At 41.9% G+C, this 15671-nt stretch overlaps 1 protein-coding gene across 1 annotated transcript in view; it reads left to right on the top strand.

The window, feature by feature from the left end:
• Nucleotides 1-224: 224 nt before the first annotated feature.
• The window catches only part of LOC311247495 (uncharacterized protein), a 110991-nt gene continuing 95544 nt past the window's right edge, over nucleotides 225-15671 (top strand). The window contains exons 1-8 of the mRNA XM_084338538.1: nucleotides 225-643; nucleotides 2214-2387; nucleotides 3754-3874; nucleotides 4403-4652; nucleotides 6548-6651; nucleotides 8078-8232; nucleotides 9089-9190; nucleotides 11931-12097. Of these exons, the coding sequence (XP_084194664.1) occupies nucleotides 470-643; nucleotides 2214-2387; nucleotides 3754-3874; nucleotides 4403-4652; nucleotides 6548-6651; nucleotides 8078-8232; nucleotides 9089-9190; nucleotides 11931-12097 (1247 nt within the window). The 5' untranslated portion in view covers nucleotides 225-469. The remainder of the gene's footprint in view (nucleotides 644-2213; nucleotides 2388-3753; nucleotides 3875-4402; nucleotides 4653-6547; nucleotides 6652-8077; nucleotides 8233-9088; nucleotides 9191-11930; nucleotides 12098-15671) is intronic.

Genomic DNA, 15671 nt, shown 5'->3' with positions numbered 1-15671 from the left:
AAACTTGTTTTATAAATTAGTAGGTAGGAGGTTTTGTTCTCCAACCATCGATACAAGGTATTAGGTTTTGCTTTAGGTGTTTATTTTTTCCATTTATATTTTATATTCTCAAATTTTAGTAATTCCTAAACGAACCGCGGGAGGCAGCAATACGCCGGAAATCTATTAGCAGCAGAAGAAGAGGAATGACGCTACTTCCTGTTTTCTTCCTGGGTCTTCGTTTTGACCATAGATATCTGCTACTTTTTTAATGAATTAAATCTGGTCGAGGGAAAAGAAAGTGCGATGAAATATGCCAAAATAATAAACGACAACGCCGGAAAAAAGTAGTGTTCACAATTTGGCTTGGATATGTTTTTTTTACTGGACACAAGTAATACGATGAACATAAGAAAAAGCTCCGTTGTTGTCAACAACATAATCTGTAAGCATTACAGCTAACGTTAGCCTAGCTGTGCTGTTAATAATAATGATGGAGAGGGTGATTTCCACACTTATGGAAAAACGTGCGCTTTTCACTGCTTCGTTTGCCATACGACTTGCTCTGGTTGTTTATGGCGACTACCAGGACAAGACCATGGCGGTCAAGTACACTGACGTTGACTATCACGTGTTCACAGACGCGGCGAGGTTCATCACTCAGGTCAGTTCAGAGGTTAATTTTAAGAACATGAAAACAGCGACCTCTTCTGGGCAGAACATCCCCTCTTGGCATTGCCCATGTTTTCATTTTGTTTAGTTTGGGTCTGATGTGTGGGTTGGAGCCAGGGGATATATATTCAGTAGTTTTAGCTGACGCTTTTATCCAAAGCGACTTAAAGGTTCTGTACAACAGGAAGGTTACAACTCTTTCAGCTAAGTAACAATGTTCGTCAAACAGTGTTGAACTTGGGTGCTACAGGTATATAGTAACTTTGTAGAGTCAATAGCAACCCCACCCCTCTCAACTCCAAGTCTCCAACCCACACATCAAACCAAAACCAAAAAATAAAGTGCACAACCAATGAGGCTCTTTTGCCTAGAGGTCAGTGTTTGATAGCTTTACATATTCTAACTTTAAATGCAAATTAGCCCCAGGGTTCCCTTCTCTTTTTGGAAGGTGACCTTACTTTGAAAATACTATAATAACGAGAAGCTCTAGAGTTGAAGAGGCTCTAATAACGAGAAGCTCTAGAGTTGAAGATGCTCTAATAACGTGAAGCTCTAGAGTTGAAGAGGCTCTAAAAACGAGAAGCTCTAGAGTTGAAGAGGCTCTAATAACGAGAAGCTCTAGAGTTGAAGAGGCTCTAATAACGTGAAGCTCTAGAGTTGAAGAGGCTATAACAACGAGAAGCTCTAGAGTTGAAGAGGCTATAATAACGAGAAGCTCTAGAGTTGAAGAGGCTCTAATAACGAGAAGCTCTAGAGTTGAAGAGGCTATAATAACGAGAAGCTCTAGAGTTGAAGAGGCTATAATAACGAGAAGCTCTAGAGTTGAAGAGGTTATAATAACGAGAAGCTCTAGAGTTGAAGAGGCTATAATAACGAGAAGCTCTAGAGTTGAAGAGGCTCTAATAACGAGAAGCTCTAGAGTTGAAGAGGTTATAATAACGAGAAGCTCTAGAGTTGAAGAGGCTCTAATAACGAGAAGCTCTAGAGTTGAAGAGGTTATTATAATAACGTGAAGCTCTAGAGTTGAAGAGGTTATAATAACGAGAAGCTCTAGAGTTGAAGAGGCTCTAATAACGTGAAGCTCTAGAGTTGAAGAGGCTCTAATAACGAGAAGCTCTAGAGTTGAAGAGGTTATAATAACGAGAAGCTCTAGAGTTGAAGAGGCTCTAATAACGTGAAGCTCTAGAGTTGAAGAGGCTCTAATAACGAGAAGCTCTAGAGTTGAAGAGGTTATAATAACGAGAAGCTCTAGAGTTGAAGAGGCTCTAATAACGTGAAGCTCTAGAGTTGAAGAGGCTCTAATAACGAGAAGCTCTAGAGTTGAAGAGGTTATTATAATAACGTGAAGCTCTAGAGTTGAAGAGGCTATTATAATAACGTGAAGCTCTAGAGTTGAAGAGGCTATTATAATAACGTGAAGCTCTAGAGTTGAAGAGGCTCTAATAACGTGAAGCTCTAGAGTTGAAGAGGCTTTAATAATGGGGAGCTCCATTATAGAGATTTGTTAATCTCTAATTAATTCCTTTGTATGCATTCTCCCATCACACTTGGCCTCCCTACAGGGCAAGTCGCCCTACACCAGATCAACGTACCGCTACACGCCGCTCCTGGCCTGGCTGCTGACCCCCAACATCTACCTCAGCCCGCTGTTTGGGAAGGTGCTCTTCATCGTCTGCGACGTGCTCTCGGGATTCCTCATCTACCACGTGCTCCGCCTGCGCGGGCTGGCCTCCCAGGTAGAGTTGTTCATGGACATAGCAGCTCCGCTCATCAAGAGGAGCTTGTGGATGTGAAGGAGAGCATAATATACCGTATTCATTTACACCTATGAGAACTTGTCAAGTAGTAGAGCGTATCGTATAGATACAAACCCAGTCGGGGATGATTGTGGGATATGGTGGTTGATATACCAGGCTAAAATAGAAATAGGTGATAGATATTTTCATTATAAATCAGATAATTTCCACATTAGTAAATGCTGATGCCTGTAACCAGGTGAAACCTAAAGCAAAGATACTTTATATGCTGCCTGTTTCACACATAAAAGTATGTTAGATTTCTCTGAATGGAGACAAGTGCATTATATTTCCCCAACCAAAGGTCTCAAAGGGATAGTACACTTTAGTAGAGTGTCAGGTGTCAGGCTCCTCGTTCATTTCCATTCATTTTGAGGACCAAGTCTAAATGTCATACACCATAAATAACCATCCCAGAGTTTTAAGCTAGGCTAGTGGTCCATATCCGCTTCCATTCATTTGTGCTAAGCTAGGCTAGCTCGCAACCGAATATCTTTCTACTGAACGCACAGAGAGGAAATTGGTGTCTTGACTCTGGATAAGCTAATTTCCCATAATGTTGACGTGTAGCTTTAAATGTCTAAGATGTAACGTGACGTAGTGTAGTGTGCTACTGTTTGGTCTGAACTCTCTCCCAGCTCCCCCCCCCCCCGCTCTCACTCTGCCACCACACAGAACCTGGACTAACCCCCCCCCCCCCCCTCACTGCCACTTTACTTTACTGCCATTATTTATTTTAGTTTACTGCCATATCTATCATCTCACTGCCACTTTACTGCCACTATTGTATTTTACTGCCATTATTTATCAGTTATGCTTACTATGTACCACTGCTGCAAAAAAAAAAAATTTGCACTAAGTTCTCTTTTACCTCCTATATTTATTTCAATCATACATTCATTTTTTAGCCACTGTTTTTATACTGTGTATATAGTCCTGTATAGTGTATGTACATCATGTCCTATATGTTACTTACATTTACATTTAGTCATTTAGCTGACGCTTTTATCCAAAGCGACTTACAAGTTCTGGACGACAAGACAGCAAGAAGGGTACAACTCTATCAGCTGAGTAACAAGTGTTGCGTGTTACAGTGTAGGTTAGTTTATTAGGACAAGTGCATGACAGTAAGGTTAGTTAGGGTTAGATTATTATTATTATTTTTTTTATTTTTATTTTTTTTATTGACTTATGTTTATAGTGTCATATGTTACTTTATGTTTATATTATAAACGAAATATCACTTCTCTGTATGTCTTGCACATTATGAGAAGCAACAATGAAGCTGACTTTGACTTGGCCTCAGGCGGCGTGCTGTGTGAGCTCTCTGTGGCTGCTCAACCCTCTGCCCATGGGCGTGTCCAGCCGGGGGAACGCAGAGTCCATCCTGGCAGCTCTGGTGCTGGGGACACTACTGTGTTTGGAAGGTAAGGAGTGTATGTATGTATGTATGTCTGTCTGTTTCCACTCTGTATCACCCCATGCAAACACAAGCCTTCTGCGTTGACACTCTTTTTATGACGCATGTCTGTTCCGTGGCTGTCCTTAAAAAACAAATGGTCTTGGAGTTTTCTGCCTAATCGATTTGTAGTTGATTGAATCGACGATGCTGCAAAACCTCATTTCTCACATGCAATCATGCAGAATGACCTCTTTAAATCTTAGCAAAGATATGCTCATCATCTTTCAAGAAATAAGTCGAATTCAGCATGGAGTAACACATAAAAAACAACTTAATTGACTAACAAAGTCTTGGTCGACTGATTAATCGACTAAGAGGCGACAGCTATAGAAAATGTTAAATGATTTAAATTGATTTAGTTTCTTTGGAGAAAAGAAACATAGAGGCATACCGGTTCTATAGTCTCCAGGGAACTACAAAATGGTTGAAAAGATAACAATAATCAAAAAGATTAGTTTGATTGCTATTTATTTACTGACTATTTATATTCTAGGCCGGCGCCTCACTTGGGCAGCTGCACTCTACGGCCTGTCTGTCCACATGAAGATCTACCCCGTCACGTACGCTCTGCCCATCGCTCTGGCCCTGCGCACGCCAGAGAAGAGGGGGGAGGGGAGGAAGGAGGGCTGCAGGTGGCAGAGAGCGCTGGGGTTCGTCCGAAGCTTCCTCAACACGGAGCTCTTCCTCTTTGGCAGCGTGGCGGGAGGAGTGTTCTGTGGACTCACCGCCCTCTTCTATCACATGTGAGCGTGCCAAAATAATCTATCACATGTGAGCATGCCAAAATAATCTATCACATGTGAGCGTGCCAAAATAATTCATCACATGTGAGCGTGCCAAAATAATTCATCACATGTGAGCATGCCAAAATAATCTATCACATGTGAGCGTGCCAAAATAATCTATCACATGTGAGCGTGCCAAAATAATCTATCACATGTGAGCGTGCCAAAATAATCTATCACATGTGAGCGTGCCAAAATAATTCATCACATGTGAGCATGCCAAAATAATTCATCACATGTGAGCGTGCCAAAATAATCTATCGCATGTGAGCGTGCCAAAATAATTCATCACATGTGAGTGTGCCAAAATAATTCATCACATGTGAGCGTGCCAAAAGAATATATCACATGTGAGCGTGCCAAAATAATATATCACATGTGAGAGTGCCAAAATTATTTGATCACATGTGAGAGTGCCAAAATAATCGATCGCATGTGAGAGTGCCAAAAGGATCTTATCACACGTGCGTGTGTCAAAAGTATATATCACATGTGAGCGTGCCAAAATAATTCATCACATGTGAGAGTGCCAAAATAATTCATCACATGTGAGAGTGCCAAAAGAATATATCACATGATGTGAGTGTGACAAAATAATTGCATATTGCACACATACGTGGGCTTACAGCTGCACACTGGGTGTACACTTGCAGACATCAAAGCACACACAAGAAAACTTACATTATGTCTCATTTTGATTAAAGATTGAATCTGTAATTTTGTCAAACAGTGACCTCTAGGCAAAAGAGCCTTACTTTGTATTGAATTCCTCCAGACCTCTCTTGGCAGAGCCTGAGGTGTAGCCAGCAGTAGCAACCCCCCCCCCCCCCTATCCCCACTCAAATCCAACCCACACATTAGACCAAAAACTAAAAATGCAAACAAGGCACAGTACCAGGAGGGCCTATTTTGCCTAGGGGCCTGTTTACCATGATACATTTACCATGTATCATGTATGGTATCAGATTTTAGTATCTGGGAAATTCGCCGATATCAATATTCTATTTTAGCCTGCTATCAGACCGATATCTGATACCAGTATCGTGTCGGTATCGGTGCGTCCCTAGAATAAGCACGTAATTAAGAGGTTGAGTCCAACCGGTTCTCATTCGACATGATCCAGCGATGGAGACCTTGAAGACTCAGCCACTAAATTACGTGTTTATTCTGAATGATTATTGTCTTGATGGTCTTCATTCCAAATGATGGAAAATCTAAGTGTGTTTGGATTCTGATTTGGAGCGTTCCTATTACGACATGTCACTACAGTTAGGATTGTATTACTTTATATTTTCAACAATTTCATACAACTTCCTTGAATCTATATAACATATTTGTTAAAGAAACTAGTCTAAATCTAATGTTAATTATTTATTTTCCAGCACTTCTTTCGTCCATTGTATTGGACACAACCACATTTTAAATGAATCATTTCCTTTCCTGCCTGCCTACCCCACACCAAAGAGTAAAACACTTTTACAAACTGCACAGTACATTAGGTAGGCAGTGTTCCTTGCTCCAAAAAGCACAGCTTATTGATTAATCAAAGCTAATTTGTCCCATTGTGACATAATCAAGGCCAACATCAGAACAGCTTGTTTAGGCTTGTCAATCTGAAAGAGTACATTTTCCCCCAGCACTTAAATAATATTTCAGACTGACTGCCAAATCCACACAAAGACTAGGCAAAACCCATTTTCATAATTTGTCCCCTTTAAGAAATGTGTTATTTTTACTACTTTATTGCTATTTGTAGGTCATCATTGTTTTACGTTCTGCAGTGATTTGGGCAAGTCTTTTTTATATTACCAATAGTTTCAACCTCCTCTCCTCTCCTCTCCTCTCCTCTCCAGGTATGGCTGGGAGTTCCTCCATGAGACCTATCTGTACCATCTAACCAGAAGGGACACCAGACACAACTTCTCTCCCTACTTTTATATGCTCTACCTCACTGCAGGTGTGTATCCATCCACCCATCCATCTATCCATCCACCCACCCACCCATCCATCCATCCATCCATCCACCCACCCACCCATCAACCCATCCATCCATCCACCCACCCATCAACCCATCCATCCACCCACCCATCCATCCATCATCCATCCATCCATCCACCCATCCATCCATCCATCCACCCACCCATCCATCCACCCATCAACCCATCCATCCATCCACCAACCCATCCACCCATCCATCCACCTTGTTGAAACCAGCAGGAACCCTGCACCAGGCTTTATTAGGTCTTTATTAGCAATGTGACTTTAAGTCAGTGGAGAATCTGAGACGTCTAACTTTTATTAACTCGGCTTGAAAAACGGCCAGTAATTACAGGCACTACGAGGAGGATTTTGACGTCAAACATATCATTGTAAGTTCAATGTCTGAAACTCATTGAGACCCATGAGAATGAAAGACAACTGACGAGGCCGCGACAAGTACCTGGATGTCCTCTGTTCTGTATTGATATAGTGAATGATAAGTACCTGGATGTCCTCTGTTCTGTATTGATATAGTGAATGATAAGTACCTCGATGTCCTCTGTTTGTATTGATATAGTGAATGATAAGTACCTGGAGGTCCTCTGTTTGTATTGATATAGTGAATGATAAGTACCTGGATGTCCTCTGTTTGTATTGATATAGTGAATGATAAGTACCTGGATGTCCTCTGTTTGTATTGATATAGTGAATGATAAGTACCTGGAAGTCCTCTGTTCTGTATTGATATAGTGAATGAGAAGTACCTGGATGTCCTCTGTTCTGTATTGATATAGTGAATGCAACCGTGTCCGATTCATAGTATGGATATGGAGTATGACATGTGCTTCATGGGAAATGTGGTCTTATCGTGAGGATTAGACTACCGATTGTCTTGGCAATGGTCTCATTTCTTTACTGTAATTATACCAAGGTATATCACAACCAATCTGTGGACCAGGACACTGCCAGTACAAAACTCTCCACCCCCAGCCTCAGCCACAGTCCACAGGTTGTGCATCCCCACCATGTCCCATACTGCTGTCCGTGTATGGAATAGTCTTCCAAAGCATGTTATTGGCTCCATTGCAGACAATGGTATTCAGGCCGTCAAACGCAGAATTCATAGACACCTCCCGACCATTCCCCTCATTGACCAGCTGCAGTCAACCATATGATTGGCCAACTGGATATAACTGTGTTTCCTGACTGACTCACAATTGCACCCAATAAAATAAATATGAATAAATAAATCTGACAATGATATGTTTTGTTGAAAGTTCTCCTTGTATTAGCTTTAATCAAGTAAAAGAAAAACGGCATCTAATAGACGATGTACTTCAGCTGCTCTCCTATACTCTTGACTGAAGTGATGGGTGTCTGTGTACTTGTCCCTGTGTGTGCAGACAGTGGGTGGAGTGTGTGGGTGGGCCTGGCAGCCTTCCTCCCCCAGCTGGGTCTGCTGCTTCTGGTGTCGTGGGCCTACCACGCTGACCTGGCCCTCTGCTGCTTCCTGCACACAGCCATCTTTGTCTCCTTCAACAAAGTCTGCACCTCGCAGGTACACCCCCACACACACACACAACCTAAAATATTTGCTTACTGACTCACTCAATTAGGGCTCGGCGATATGGTCAAAATATGATTATCACAATATTTTTCTTATTTTTGAGCGTATAAGGATATTTGTCTGGAATTGATTTTTCTTTTCTTTTCTGTGAAAATTACAGTGTGATTTGACATATTTCTGATGGGTTTTCTTTTTCGGGGTAATAAAATTGTTGTGCTTTTTCATTCAGAAAGGTATATTTTAATCCAATTTTATCCCAGAATATGATTTACTTAAGAAAAAAAAGGATAAGGATACGTTTACCATTTTGTTGACGACTGTATAGTGAAAATCCATACATTTGTATGGATCCATGACAGTATAACTTCATATTCAGTTGACCTCCCAGCCCTACATTCACGCATGCACTCTTAGCAGACCCTGCTGTGTATTTCTATGAAGGCTGAAATAAACTAATTTAGCTGAACCTCAGACCTAGACAATGAGCAGAAGAGTTTGTGTTTTGTGCAAACATGTTTGGTAACAACATTTACATACTGTACAGTTGATTTCAGATTTCTCATGAACCACCACGCATTGCTGAGGGGTTTGAATGAAAAATGTCTTCTTTCCACTCAGACCAGTGGTTTGTGCCACAGAGTCCTTAGTTACCATGGCGACCACTCACTGCGCGATTCCCAGCCTTTTAGCCGAAATCACGATTAATTTAAAGCATCTTTAAACCTCCCATTTCACCGCAAGATGCAGTAAATAATATGACTTTTAATTATTTTCTCTGAATATCTATTGAAATGCTTAACACTTAACACACAGTGGTCTGTGCTTCGCTCTACGTCTTGTCTCCCAGTACTTCCTATGGTACCAGTGTCTGCTTCCTCTCATCATCCCTCATCTGAGTCTATCAACTAAACAGGGAATTGGACTGCTGGCCCTCTGGTTTGCTGGACAGGTAATTCCATCTCGCTTGCCTTATTACAACCAGAGTTATGTGTAGCAGGGGGGGTTACTGTGAGTAAGCCTAATACCTCCCTTGGCCGTTGGGGATTCCTTTTTGGTTGGCCTGACATGTACAGACCCACTACGGAACACTACCTATGCTAGCTCTCCTATGAGTCTGAAACAGATATATTAAGAAATAAACAAATAACCTTCCGGCGAATATGGAGGTTTTCTAAAGCCATTTTTTATTTACCATGGTGGCGTGTTGTGGTCTTGTGTCTCATCCTGCAATTACTTCTTGGCAATGTAATCTCATTAAAGTATAGGAAAAAGACAATTTCTCTGTACTAGGGCAACAGCTCTCCCTTGTTGCCTAGATAACATACAGAGAAACCTTTTTTATATTATCTTATCTTTATGTATGTCCTTTGGTTAAACACCAATTTCTTCTTTTGGGATGTGCATACAGTATAATACTGGTTGCTCTTGTACGCCAAGGTGCGTATGGCGTGATATGCGTCATACGTTATACAGTACATTGTAGTCCGTGCCGTTTAGGTGGGACTCAGACACACTCAGTGATCAGGCATTCCTGGTAGTTCTCGAGTTCTGCTGCCATTAGTTCTCTGGCTGCTGGCAGCGGTCCCCGCCCACTGTTGTGGAGCCTGATGGACGCTGATACGGAGGACTGGCTGGGGCGGTTAGTGGTGTGTCGGGGGGTATGAGTCTGTGACTGAAACGTGCTTCTCATCTTGACTAGCTCATCATAGAGAGGGTGGGAGGGATTATCCAGTATAGCGGCCAGCTTCCTTCTCATCCCCCTCTCTGCCACCACCTCTGAGGCTCTAGTCTGACCAGCTCGCCTCCCACCACGGAGCTAGCCTTCCTCACCAGCTTGTTCAGTGTGTTGGTGTCCCTTGAGATGATGTAGCCCCCCCAGCATGCCACAGCATAGAAGAGGACGCTGGTTAGCCTCATATTGTCAAACAAAGTAACAAGCACCGGTTTGTTTCTTTTGTGACGTTTTTCTTTAATACAGGCAATTATACTTTTGACTCAACTACATTAACTTACTTTAGGATAATAATAACACCATATTAATAAAAAGATAATAATAGTGTTCTCTGGGCCCCCCCCCCAGTGCTGGGCCCTTGGAATCATCCTAATCTACCCCCCCCCCAGCTACGCCCCTGCTGGTTACTACTGACTGATAAAACGACTGCACACGTTGAAGGACCCGAGTCTCCTGGTAAATGGTAAATGGCTGCTTTTTTATATAGCGCTTTTATCCAAAGCGATTTACAATTTGTTACTCACATTTTACCCGTTCACTCACACATTCACTCACACATTCACACACCGACGGCGGAGGCAACCATGCAAGGTGCCAACCTGCTCATCGGGAGCAATTAGGCGTTAAGTGTCTTGCTCAAGGACACATCGACACGCTGTCCGGGAGGAGCGGGAATCGAACCGGGAACCTCTGGATTGCCAGACGACTGCTCTACCTCCCGAGCCACTGTCGCCCTCCTCAGGAAGAACAGCCTGCTCTGTCCCTTCCTGTAGAGGGCCTCTGTGTTGTCTGACCAGTCTAATTTATTATTTAGGTGTACTCCAAGGAACTTATTATGTCTCCACCATCTCCACCGCATCCCCTCAGATGGTGATGAGAGTCGTGGGGGGTCTCTTCTTGCCTCTCCGGAAGTTCACCATCAGCTCCTTGGTCTTGCTGATGTTGAGTTGGAGATGGTTGCTGTCGCTCCACCCCACAAAGCTCTCCATCAGGGCTCTATACTGTCATTAGTGATGTAACCTACAATGGAGGAGTCGTCAGAGAACTTCTGTAGGCGGCACCCATTCAAGTTGTGGCAGAAGTCAGAGGTGTAGACAGAGGGTGAACAGGAAGGGTGAACAGGAAGGGTGACGGCACAGTTCCTTGGGGGGACCCGGTGTTGCTCACCAACACATCAGAATGACTGACCTGCAGTCTGACGTACTGCGGTATGTTGGTGAGATAGTCTGTGATCCAGGCCACCAAGCCGTGCTCCAGCTGCTTCACTGTGAGCTTCTCCGCTAGCCGTGAATGGTGTTGAAGGCGCTGGAGAAGTCAAAGAACATATGCAGATACTGTATGCATAATACCGAATTTCCCCAAGGGTATCAATAAAGGAATATCTTATCTTATCTTATCTGTATGCAGTAGGGTTGCAAATCGTAAGCACGTTCCTTACTCGCTCATTGATAACGTTAACGATCAATTAATCGATTAATTGTAACAAAAAATACCCAATTTACCAAACAATAACAAATGTATTTGTTTCCTCAATCAAAAGGTTTATTTCCGCAGCAGCGACATATTGCATTCTCGCAACATTGCATGACATATGAAACATAGAAATGTAGAGGCCTAGACATATTAAAACACATTTGTGTCGACTTTAAGCGGGCAAGCTGCATATGTGGCCAAAAAAAACATTGACATTAGCATACAGCAGATTCTGTGTTTTGTTTCCCCTGGTTTTGCAGGTGACGTACTGGGTGAAGTTTGTCATAATAATAATAATAATAATACTAGTATACGGGCGCCCTCTCTCTCTCTCTCTCTCTCTCTCTCTCTCTCTCTCTCTCTCTCTCTCTCTCTCTCTCTACCGGACTGCCCGGTGGTAAAAAAAAATTATAAAAATCGACCAAAAACACAATAAAAAAAACTAATAATAATACTAGTATCTCTTCTCTCTCCCTACTCCCAGGGTGTATGGTTGGGCCCGGCCTACTTCCTGGAGTTTGAAGGCTACAACACCTTCCTGCTGATCTGGCTGGCCGGACTCCTGTTCCTGGTCATCAACTGTTTCATCTTGATCCAGATAGTAGCCCATTACAAACCAGCGCAGACCACACTGAAGAGACTAAAGGCTGAGTGATGGTTTATCACTTGCATTTATCACCTGACCTCAGTGGCTTAAGGCAAAGATACTGGGTCTGCAACCATTACCACGCCAGGTGCGCAGGTTAGAGTCTCTTGCACACCACTCGACGGTTCTCACAGCCGGCCGCACGTCGTGCCAGATCCACCGCTAGATTTCAGTGGTGAGAGCGGCGTTTAGGTCACCATACAAACACCATGATCACATGGCCCATACCAACACCACGGGGGGGGGGTAGTAGTAAGCCTGCCAATGCCACGCCTTGTGTAGCACACATGATGCATTACATGAAGTGAGAAAGACTCTGGCTCTGCCGAAAGCTTCACTGTGGAATTTTGAAAGGAAATGTTGCGTTTCAAAACATCCAACCAGTGGCTCCCAAACTGATTTCAGGAGAGGCACGAGGCCCAATAGAGAATTTGAGGGAAAAGGAATCCTATTTACAGAGAGACCCGTGAATGCTGGGACTAAATGCGAAACCTCCTACAATCCAGTCAGTGAACACGTCATCATTCAACCCTGCTCTCGCTGATGGTTACCGGAGATGTGTCCAGAATCCAATTGCAGAAGGCTGCAGCGCTGCACAAGTTGAAAAAGTTACATGGTGATTAGAAGGTTTATACAGTACAATATATAGTCTATACCCACGACTGTCTACCTGCTGATTATCACACATTTTTGTTTGTATATAAAAAAGGAAATATATTTTTTTGTTAAAATAAAATAGGTGGCTTGTTTGGAACACGTGTGGAGGCTCTTGGAATGTTATTATTATTACAGTTTTTCACGATTGCTAAAACACATTCCATGGAACTGCCCTCCCTTTTCACAAAACTCTAAACACAAAACACTTTTTTCAAGCTATATACATAAAACCTAACATTCGCGTTTCAAAACCAAACTATCACACCAAAACAGTTGCCCATATGCTCTAGAGTCTAAAGCAAACTTTGACACCAAAATCCCTCTCAAGGCCTGCAAAAATGTAAACAGTGCTAAGCATCATTACACAAAACAACAAATAATTGAAAACACAATGTTCAGAGTGTGAGAATGTTCTTTTTCCAGTTTCACAACTGCCAGGACACATTTTCAGAAACCTTCTTATCTGTTCTCAAAATATATGTATTGGGCATTTATAGATTTGTGTGTTTCATAGGAATAGTATGTAAATTAAGAAAATACAGTTACAGTAAGCACTATAAAAATGCAGCAGGTGAGTTCACCTGTCTTCAACCAAAATGTAAGGAGAGTGAAATACACAGAGAATGTGCAAATATACAATACACTGGACACAAGACCAATGATGCAGACTGATGAAAATATATATGTTTTATCTCCATATACCCAAATCACATGGAAAATCACAACAAAACATGTCCCAGTTTCCCATACATTCTCTGGCCAGACCCAGCTATGCAAACATAATGTCTGTACTCTTTAAATGTCTTAAAATGTTCTGTGATTGTAACCACTGTAATTGTAACCTGTACTGGATACAGTATGTTTGTCTGATATTTGCTGAGCTTATAGTGATATGCACACTACTGTAGTAGCATGAAAACTGGTACACCTGCAGCCCTCCTTCCTCCCCTCCCCCCTCTTCTCTGGCGTGCGCAGGGCCAGAGCGATGGGCAGAGCGTACGTGACGGGGTAGATCTTCATGTGGACAGACAGGCCGTAGAGTGCAGCTGCCCAAGTGAGGCGCCGGCCTAGAATATAAATAGTCAGTAAATAAATAGCAATCAAACTAATCTTTTTGATTATTGTTATCTTTTCAACCATTTTGTAGTTCCCTGGAGACTATAGAACCGGTATGCCTCTATGTTTCTTTTCTCCAAAGAAACTAAATCAATTTAAATCATTTAACATTTTCTATAGCTGTCGCCTCTTAGTCGATTAATCAGTCGACCAAGACTTTGTTAGTCAATTAAGTTGTTTTTTATGCGTTACTCCATGCTGAATTCGACTTATTTCTTGAAAGATGATGAGCATATCTTTGCTAAGATTTAAAGAGGTCATTCTGCATGATTGCATGTGAGAAATGAGGTTTTGCAGCATCGTCGATTCAATCAACTACAAATCGATTAGGCAGAAAACTCCAAGACCATTTGTTTTTTTAAGGACAGCCACGGGACAGACATGCGTCATAAAAAGAGTGTCAACGCAGAAGGCTTGTGTTTGCATGGGGTGATACAGAGTGGAAACATACAGACATACATACACTCCTTACCTTCCAAACACAGTAGTGTCCCCAGCACCAGAGCTGCCAGGATGGACACGCCCATGGGCAGAGGGTTGAGCAGCCACAGCGAGCTCACACAGCACGCCGCCTGAGGCAAAGTCAAAGTCAGCTTCATTGTTGCTTCTCATAATGTGCAAGACATACAGAGAAGTGAAATTTCGTTTATAATATAAACATAAAGTAACATATGACACTATAAACATAAGTCAATGAAAAAATAATAATAAAAAAAAAAAAAAAAATAATCTAACCCTAACTAACCTTACTGTCATGCACTTGTCCTAATAAACTAACCTACACTGTAACACGCAACACTTGTTACTCAGCTGATAGAGCTGTACCCTTCTTGCTGTCTTGTCGTACAGAACTTGTAAGTCGCTTTGGATAAAAGCGTCAGCTAAATGACTAAATGTAAATGTAAGTAACATATAGGACATGATGTACATACACTATACAGGACTATATACACAGTATAAAAACAGTGGCTAAAAAATGAATGTATGATTGAAATAAATATAGGAGGTAAAAGAGAACTTAGTGCAAATCTTTTTTTTGCAGCAGCAGTGGTACATAGTAAGCATAACTGATAAATAATGGCAGTAAAATACAATAGTGGCAGTAAAGTGGCAGTGAGATGATAGATATGGCAGTAAACTAAAATAAATAATGGCAGTAAAGTAAAGTGGCAGTGAGGGCGGGGGGGGGGTTACAGACCAAACAGTAGCACACTACACTACATCACGTTACATCTTAGACATTTAAAGCTACACGTCAACATTATGGGAAATTAGCTTATCCAGAGTCAAGACACCAATTTCCTCTCTGTGCGTTCAGTAGAAAGATATTCGGTTTGCGAGCTAGCCTAGCTTAGCACAAATGAATGGAAGCGGATATGGACCACTAGCCTAGCTTAAAACTCTGGGATGGTTATTTATGGTGTATGACATTTAGACTTGGTCCTCAAAATGAATGGAAATGAACGAGGAGCCTGACACCTGACACTCTACTAAAGTGTACTATCCCTTTGAGACCTTTGGTTGGGGAAATATAATGCACTTGTCTCCATTCAGAGAAATCTAACATACTTTTATGTGTGAAACAGGCAGCATATAAAGTATCTTTGCTTTAGGTTTCACCTGGTTACAGGCATCAGCATTTACTAATGTGGAAATTATCTGATTTATAATAAAAATATCTATCACCTATTTCTATTTTAGCCTGGTATATCAACCACCTTATACAACGGCATGCAAATTTCTCGATTCTGATTGGCTGAAACAGTCATTTTACACGTGTTTATTCTTCACAATTCCACGCTGCTG

The sequence above is a fragment of the Notolepis coatsorum genome, assembly GCF_963971535.1.
Source record: "Notolepis coatsorum genome assembly, contig: SCAFFOLD_224, whole genome shotgun sequence".
Lineage (NCBI taxonomy): Eukaryota > Metazoa > Chordata > Actinopteri > Aulopiformes > Paralepididae > Notolepis > Notolepis coatsorum.
Note: the sequence above shows the minus strand (reverse complement) of the source record. Positions and strands in the feature narration are given on the sequence as shown.